Raw genomic sequence first — 8498 nt, 5'->3', positions numbered from 1 at the left:
GGCAGCTGCTTTACACTTCCAAACTAGGAATCTGCCAATTCCTGCCCGGGCTGTGGGCAGCGCGGGGGCTGCTGCGGGAACTTGTGGCCGGTCCTTCGGGGGATCCATTTGGGGAATCCCAAATGCTGCCAGCCAGCGGGCGAGGGCAAAAGCCATTTGAATACGGGAACGGTGACCGCGCCGGACACTGCCAGGCGAAGCCCATGTGAGGGCCACGGGGAAGGTCGAGGCTTTGCATAGCCCGGGAGACGATTTGCAGCTGGGATTTGCATGCAGGCAGGGCCGGTGTTCCCCTCTGCCATCTCCCCGAGACGGCCTCGTGTCCCCACCTCCGAAGCCACCATCTGGCCCTGGTACAGCCCTGGTCCCCGGAGGACAGGCACAAACCCCACTGGGGCACCAGGAATGGGCTGGGGGCTGGCGCGACCCGATGGGTGCCAGAGCTGGATCCACCCTGGGTATTTTTAAACCCGGCTTCCCGGGGCCGTATCGGCTTTCTGGGAACCGGTGAAAGCTGCATGGACTTGGCCGGGGGAAGCCGGGATGCCGGCGGGTGAGCTGGCAGCGGTGCGGTGTCAGGGCTGCGGGGGCCAGGCTCGGTGTGACCTTTAAAGGTCTGCGGGATGGGTTACATGAGCGCCCTGCCACCGGGGTCACTTTTGGCTTGGCTTTCAGCTGGACCCAGGTCTGCTGTCACTTCTTAGGCGAGGCCCGGATCCGTGCCCCGGGGACGAGGGCTGCAGGGATGAGGCGGGTGGGCTCATTTCCCCCACCCCCCAGGTCGCCGGGTCTGGCTGCGTTTGCTGTTCCAAAGGGCTTCGAAACGGGTAGGGGCGGGGAGGGGTTTGGAGCGGGATTGTCAAGCCCTGGGTCAGCCCCGGCCCCGGCTTTCCCCAGTCAGCCCCGGGACTCGGGAATCCGAAGGCCGCATTCCTGGCTTCCTTCCCTTTCGGCGGCTTCGCTAAGCCAGCATTTGGGGAATTGTTCTTTGCGCCCATTGGCTGCGATGTGACCTTTCCCGGGGATGGCGGCGGCCACCACCGGGCAGCCAGCGGCTCCGAGGGGTCCGGTACCGGGACAAGCCCCTTCGGCTCTCTCCCCGGCTCCGTCCTCCAGCCGTGCAATGTGTGCCCGCTGACGCCCCTCTCTCCCCGCAGAGATGCCCTGCATCCAGGCGCAGTACGGCACGGTGGGCACCGGCCCCTGCGAGCGCTTCCCGACCGAGCTGCTGAGCCCCGAGGCGGGGCGATTCCCTATGGAGGTGGCCGGAGCGGACCTGACAGCCGCCCCCGCTCTGCCCAGCTTCAGCACCTTCATGGAGAGCTACGCCGGAGAGTTCGACGCCTTCCTCTACCAGCTGCCGGCCGGCAGCCAGCCCTCCACCACCTTCAAGCTGGAGGACTTCCAGGTGTACGGCTGCTACCCTGGTGCCTTCGGTGGGCAGCCGGACGAGACCCTCTCCTCCAGCGGCTCGGACTGTTATGGCAGCCCCTGCTCCGTCCCCTCGCCCGCCACGCCGGGCTTCCAGCCGCCCCAGGCTCCGGGATGGGAGGGCTCCTTCGGGACGTACTCGCCTCCGCCGAACTACGATGGTGGGCGGCCCTGGGCTGAGCCCGTCAAGGGGGGTGGGTCGCAGCCCCCCTTCTTCACTCTTGGGCTCCCGGAATCCAGCCCCGGTGGGCCTCCGGGGACCCTAAAAGGGCATCAGGGCCCCACGCCCCGCCTGGACCCACGGCTGCTGGACACGGACGCCTTCGCCCTGGCCCAGGGCTCCCCCGGGAGCTTCGCCGGGCTGCCCCTGGCCCCCACCTCGCCGCTGTTGGAGGGACCGGCGCTGGCCCCCACCAAGACGCGCAGCCCCGGCGCAGGTGAGGGTCGCTGCGCTGTCTGCGGGGACAACGCTTCCTGCCAGCACTACGGCGTGCGCACCTGCGAGGGCTGCAAGGGCTTCTTCAAGGTACGGGAACAACCCCAACCCTCCCCCCCCGCGCACACACACTTACTCCATCCCACAGCCGGGATGTTCCCACAATGCTTTACGGCAACGGGAGGATGCCGAGGGTCACCCCCGGGGAGGGGCAAGGGCAGAGAGTGCAGCCCCAGGAACTCTCCCCAGGGACGTGGAGCCGGATGCCGGGCTGGAGCGGGGGGCAGGGGAGGACAGAAGGGCTTTTTTTCGGTGCCCCGGGTTGAGCCTGGGCCGCTCCATCCCCGCCCGCAGCGCACGGTGCAGAAGAACGCCAAATACATCTGCCTGGCCAACAAGGACTGCCCGGTGGACAAGCGGCGGAGGAACCGCTGCCAGTTCTGCCGCTTCCAGAAGTGCCTGGCCGTCGGCATGGTCAAAGAAGGTAAGAGAGGTCTTGTTCTGGGGTGGGGGGGCTCTCGACAGGAGCCAGGGACACACACACACTCGTTGCATGTCCCGCAGTGGTCCGGACCGACAGCCTGAAGGGGCGGCGGGGTCGGCTGCCCTCCAAGCCCAAGCAGTCCCCGGACGCGTCCCCGGTCAGCCTCATCACCTCCCTGGTGCGGGCGCACATCGACTCCATCCCCAGCGCCACCAAGCTCGACTATTCCAAGGTAGGGCCAGGACCACTCCACAGCCTCCCCAGGGCTGTGCCAGGGCTGGATCCTGACGCTGTTCCCATGACAGTTCCAGGAGTCCGTGCCGTGCCAGTTCGAGAAGGAGGACTCGGTGGACGTGCAGCAGTTCTATGATTTGCTTACCGGCTCCATGGACGTCATCCGCAAGTGGGCAGAGAAGATCCAGGGCTTCGCCGAGCTGCCCAAGGAGGACCAGGACCTGCTGCTGGAGTCAGCCTTCCTCGAGCTCTTCATCCTGCGTCTGGCTTACCGGTGAGCCCTGGCACGGCACGGCATGGCACGGCACGGCGTGTCACTGTGGGGAGCCTAGGGCTGTGCCGGGGCGGGGGCTGACGTGTGGTTGCGCCCACAGCTCCAAGCCGGAGGAAGGGAAACTCATCTTCTGCAACGGGGTGGTGCTCCACCGCCTCCAGTGCGTGCGAGGCTTCGGCGAGTGGATTGATGCCATCCTGGAGTTCTCTCAGAGCCTGCACCGCATGAGCGTCGACGTCCCCTCCTTCTCCTGCCTCGCTGCCCTCGTCATCATCACAGGTGCGGCACCACCCGCTCCCACCCCCGCCTCTCTCCGTCCCCACCTTGCAGCCGGCACCCTGACCTAACTCCTTTGTCCCCCACCTCAGACCGCCACGGGCTGAAGGAGCCGAAGCGAGTGGAGGAGCTGCAGAACCGCATCGTGGGCTGCCTGAAGGACCATGTGGCAGCGGCAGGGACCGAGCCCGGCCGTCCCGGCTGCCTCTCCAAGCTGCTGGGCAAACTGCCCGAGCTGCGCAGCCTCTGCACCCAGGGCCTCCAGCGCATCTTCTACCTGAAGCTGGAGGACCTGGTGCCACCACCGCCCATCGTCGACAAGATCTTCATGGACACGCTGCCCTTCTGAGCCCCCGGCAAGGGGAGGCGGGGTGATGCTGCTAGCCCCTGACCCCCGTGGGGTGCTGGCACCCTCCCTGGGATGCCTGGGACCCCCCTCTGGGATGCCTGGATCACGTCCAGGGACACCTGGGTCCTCCTGAGGACATTCAGGTCCCCCATGTGCCTTTATGGTGCCAGGTGCAGATGCCCAGCAGCAGCTCTGGTGCCTTTTTTTTCTGGGGAGGGGGGCATTGCTGGCACTGGGCTCCCCCCTTTTTCCCCTGTAAAAATGTCCCCGATGTAAATAGCAAGTGGCCGGATCCTGTACAGAGCGGGGGGAGCACAAGGGCAAGGAGGGGGCTCCGGCCCCTCCCCAGCCTCTCGTCCCTCCCCTTTATATATATATATTTGTTTGTTTGTTTTGCCTTTTTCCCCCTCTTTTGACCATTTTATGTATATAAACTTGTACGTACTCGGCGAGCCGCTGCCAGAGGTTGCTTCTCTCTTGCATCTCTGTATGTCCGTCTGTTACCTCCCCTTTGCAATCTCCTCTATATTTACTGTAGGCTGATTTGGGAGGGGGCTGGGGACAGCCGGGGCCGCACGTTGCCCACGCCGCTGCCCTTGAACCGTCACTAACCCCCGCGGCAGCGGCTGCCGTGGCCCCGCACCTGTCACCCGCCTGATTTATCCTCCCCAAAATAACCGGGAAGCGTGACCGGGTTTCCCCACCACCACCCCGCCCCCCCATCCCGCCCCTCGCCGTGTGCCTGGGGACATGAGCATTGGCAGAGCCAACCTTGGCAGGAGGAGGATGGGTGATGGCGTTTGGGGTCCCAGCTGGGGACAAGGATGGGGGAGCCCCAGTTGGGAGGGGGGCTATGCCAGGCTGTCACGGTTCCCCGGTTTGTCCCCTTCCTCCTAGCCCCGCAGCAAATGTTAATGGGGACACGGAGGGTGTGGAACAAGGGCCACATTGAGGCGCTGGGCAACGGGGGGGCCCGCTGCGGCACACAACAAGGGCCCCTCTGTCCCCCCGCCCTGCCGCCCGCCCCCACCATAGAGAGAGCACTGACGCACGCCAGGGCTGCGGGCGGGGGGCCGGGAGAGACTCATGCAGAGGGGACACAGAGGGGCACAGGGTGGGCTACCAGCATGGCGCAGCTCAGCATGGCACAGGGCTGCTCTGGCAACCACACCGTGCTGTGTCGGGGCAGGAGTGGCATTGCCATGCCTTGCTGTGCCATATAGTGGAGCATCGGCTATCCCGTGCCGTGCTGTGGGGCAGGAATGGCTGTGCTGTGCCAAGCTCAGCAGCTGCATATCCCATCACTCATCATGATGCCAACCCACGCCCTGAAGCCCCCAAGGCCACCCCAAGGTGGCAGATCTTTGTCCCCTTCCTGCAACCTCTGCCCACCGTTGTCCCCAGTCTGGTCCCCAGTCCCTGGGCAGTGGCTGCTGCAGCAGGGCCAGGGACACGGGTGCCAGCAGGGCCAGGTAAAAATAGCCCCATGGCAACCCCAGCCACGCCGGTTGTCCTGAGGCTGCACTACACAGACACAGCTTGTCACGGTGTGTGCCCAGCCCTCTGCCCAGTGACATGCCATGGCCACAGCCCTGCTATTTATACCAGGACGTGTGTCCCCACGGTGGTGTGGGCAGCCTGATGCCAGTGCCTCAAATCCCCACGTCCCCCATGTCCCTACAGCCCCATGTCCTTCCATCCCTCCATATCGCCATCTCCCTCTACCCTTTGTGTCCATATCCCCCCTCTCCAAGTGTCCCCCATGCCTCCGAGGTCCCGTCCTGTCCCTACTTTCCTCGTGTCCCCATATTTGTGACACTCGCGTCCCTTGTCCCCATGTATGTCCCCTGTTCTCTCCCTGTTGTCCCCTGCTGTCGTGTTCCCTGCTGTCGTGTTCCCCCGCTCTGGGTCATGGCACTGGGGGGGGTCTCCGGGGGTCACCGGGCCCCCGCTCCACTGCAGTACCGCGGTGGAGCCTCCAAGCCAGGGGTCGCTACGGGCTTGGGCGCACCCCGAGGAAGTGAACCGCTCTGCGCCACGGGAGGGCCAGCTCGGTGGCGTCCCGGCCCGGAACGAACCAAGCGGCGTCGGCGTGGAAGGGGAGAGTCGGGGAACGGAGACGACGATTTCTCTCTCACGGCCGCAGGCTGGCCAGAGACGGCGTCGGATGGTACACAAATAGTACCACGTGTTGTGGATTGAAGAAACACGGCTGTTGCTGTGGGAGGAGCCGCGGTTTCTGTAGATGCTGAGGCCCAATGCCCCGCCACTCACATGGGCTGCTCCAGCTCCCTCCCCGCGCTGTCATACGGTCGGGCCCGGGCGGTGGGTGCTGGCTGTGGGCGCGGAGGGGGCTGGGGGTGAGGGAAGTTGGAACCGCGACGGGGAGCGGAGCCGCGTCTTGGGAGGGGGTGAGAAGAACCGGGACAGCGGAGCGAGGTGGGGCGGAACGGCGGGCGAGGGTGAGAGGGTCCGGAAGCGCCGTGGCGAGGGGGCCGGGGGCCTGGATGAGGGCAGCTGGGGGCTGAGTGGGGATCTGGGAGTCTTCAGGGGAGAGTGAGGTGCGTGGGAGGGGTAGACCAGACCCCACGGTCCCTGGAGGGTACTGGGGGTTCTGTGCGGGGACCTCTGGGTCCCTGTGGTGTTGAGCGGGAGCCATACTGGGACACCTGGGCCCTCGTGGGGTTGAGGGGGGGCCGTACTGGGACACCTGAGTCCTTGCGGGGTGGGGAGGGCACACACTGGGACCCCAGGGTCCCCAGGGTCTGGGAAAGGGGTTGGTAGCGGACCTAAGATGCGGCACAGCTGACACGACCCTCCCCACAACCCCCTTCCTGCCCCCTGCAGGACCTGCCCTTGTGCTCCCGTCCAGGGCAGCCCCTGTCATGAACTGCCGCGCGGAGGTGCTGGAGGTGTCGGTGGAGGGTCGGCAGGTGGAGGAGGCCATGCTGGCTGTGCTCCACACCGTCCTGCTGCACCGCAGCACCGGCAAGTTCCACTACAAGAAGGAGGGCACCTACTCCATTGGTACCGTGGGCACCCAGGACGTGGACTGTGACTTCATCGACTTTGCCTATGTCCGAGTCTCCTCCGAGGAGCTGGACCGAGCCCTCCGCAAGGCTGTTGGGGAGTTCAAGGTAAGGAAGCCCCACGAGGGGCTTTGGGCAGTGGCTGTGCCCTCACCCAGCAGGGGAGGGTCAGTTCCTAGCACCCCCTGAGCGCTCTCTTGGCAGGACGCCCTGCGCAGCTCGGGCAGCGATGGCATGGGGCAGATCTCCCTGGAGTTCTACCAGAAGAAGAAGTCTCGCTGGCCCTTCTCAGATGAGTGCATCCCGTGGGAGTTGTGGACCATCAAGGTGAATGTGGTGAACCTGGCCAACGAGCAGGAGCGGCAGATCTGCTGCGAGAAGGTGGGGGAGAAGCTCTGCGAGAAGATCATCAACATCGTGGAGGTGATGAACCGCCATGAGTACCTGCCCAAGATGCCCACCCAGTCTGAGGTGGACAACGTCTTTGACACCAGCCTGAAGGATGTGCAGCCCTACCTCTACAAGATCTCCTACCAGATCACAGACTCCCTGGGCACCTCGGTCACCACCACCATGCGCAGGCTCATCAAGGACACCCTGGCTCTGTAACACCAGCTGCCACCCAGGCAGGTTCTCCTCAGGTGGTGACACCTCTCTGGCATAGCCCTTGGCTCTTTGAGAACACTGTCTCTGCTTGGGTCCTTCCTCTCCACCTCCAGAAGGCCTCTGTGAGGAGCTGGACTCAGCCTGGCCTTTAATTGAGGGTTGAGGCTGGGATGGTTTGCCCTGTGGCCACTCACCCATCCTGGAGAACCGGCTCCAGTCAGTCCTTGGGGTGGGAGCTGCTGCTTGCCTCTGGGATGGTGGCCTGGGAACCAGCATGGAATGGGAGAGGCATCCCAGCCTTGTCCCTTGTCACCCCCATGGTGACACCCTGGTCCCTGGGACTGAGCTGCTCTGAACTCGCTGCCTCCCTTGGGGCAAAAATAAAGGATTTCTGCTGTCTGCTGCAGTCTGCTTACCAGTAGCTGTGGCAGGGGAAGGCAACTGGTGCCCTGCTGCCAGGGCTGAGCCAGGGACTCCCCCATATCCCCTGCCCTGTGGTGAGGCAGGGACAGGGGGTCCTGACACACCATGTGGCGCAGCCCTATTTGCCCCCCCAGCACACCCAGGGGAGGGAATGGGGTGACCCCAGGACTCTGCACCCCTGCACAGCACCAAAGAGTTGGGCAAAGCTGTGGAGGGAGGGCATCTGCTGTGCTCCAGCTTCTCAGCAGGGTGAGGGGGGCCTGTGGGTGGCTGAGACAGTTTCTGACATCACTTAAACCCTCCCCCCCTCTGCCAACACCCTGCCACTGCCACCCCCAGCGCCAGCACTCTGCACCAGGGAGGAGGAGATGCCCAACAGCACTGCCACCAGCACGCTGGCACAGGCCTGGGGGGACATGGTGATGGCTGAAGCTGCCCAGATCGCCGTGGTCCTGGTGCTCTGCCTCGCTGTGGCCTTTGCTGTCTTCTTCCTGGGCTGCAATCTGCTGCTGCAGGCGGAGGGGCTGGTGGCAGCCCCGGGGCAGGGTGAGCGGAGACCCTCCCGGGAGGCTGAGGGGGGCACCGAGGTCACGGAGGGAGCAGCCTGAGCCTGGCAGGCAGATGGATGGACAGATGGACAGCCAGCCAGATGGATGGACAGACGGATGGATGGACAGACAGCAGCGTCTCTGCCTGCAACACTGTGGATGGCGCTTGGGGACAGAGCAGGATGGATGCTGAGGCTGTGCTGGCTCTGCCCGGTACAGATGGATTAAAGGGTGCTGGGGGCACTGGGTGCCAGTGCTGGATGGGGCCATGGGCAGGGCTGTAATCCCCCTCCAGAGGATTAGGGGAAATTTTTATTACCTGTGCCAGGGCTAATCCCTGGGGCAAGGCACTGCCCTAGGCAGGGTGGGAGGGGGGGCTGAGGCCACATCCTGTCCCATGGCCGCTGG

The 8498-nt window shown here is 64.9% G+C and overlaps 2 protein-coding genes across 2 annotated transcripts; both read left to right on the top strand.

Annotated features, from left to right (window-relative positions):
• The first annotated feature begins 1159 nt into the window (after nt 1-1159).
• Nucleotides 1160-3846, top strand: NR4A1 (nuclear receptor subfamily 4 group A member 1). Its single transcript, XM_054397088.1, has 6 exons — nt 1160-1957; nt 2222-2351; nt 2432-2583; nt 2657-2859; nt 2960-3138; nt 3228-3846. The coding sequence occupies exons 1-6, from the start codon at nt 1160-1162 to the stop codon at nt 3482-3484; spliced, it is 1719 nt and encodes a 572-aa protein (XP_054253063.1). The 3' UTR covers nt 3485-3846.
• Nucleotides 3847-5879: 2033 nt separating this feature from the next.
• Nucleotides 5880-7507, top strand: ATG101 (autophagy related 101). The gene is made up of 3 exons (XM_054397124.1): nt 5880-5895; nt 6332-6621; nt 6718-7507. The coding sequence occupies exons 2-3, from the start codon at nt 6370-6372 to the stop codon at nt 7120-7122; spliced, it is 657 nt and encodes a 218-aa protein (XP_054253099.1). The 5' UTR covers nt 5880-5895; nt 6332-6369; the 3' UTR covers nt 7123-7507.
• Nucleotides 7508-8498: the final 991 nt, after the last annotated feature.

The sequence above is a fragment of the Indicator indicator genome, chromosome 41 (genome assembly GCF_027791375.1).
Source record: "Indicator indicator isolate 239-I01 chromosome 41, UM_Iind_1.1, whole genome shotgun sequence".
NCBI classification, from domain to species: Eukaryota; Metazoa; Chordata; class Aves; order Piciformes; family Indicatoridae; genus Indicator; species Indicator indicator.
The sequence above is the reverse complement of the archived record's forward strand: the minus strand, read 5'-3'. Positions and strand labels throughout refer to the sequence as shown.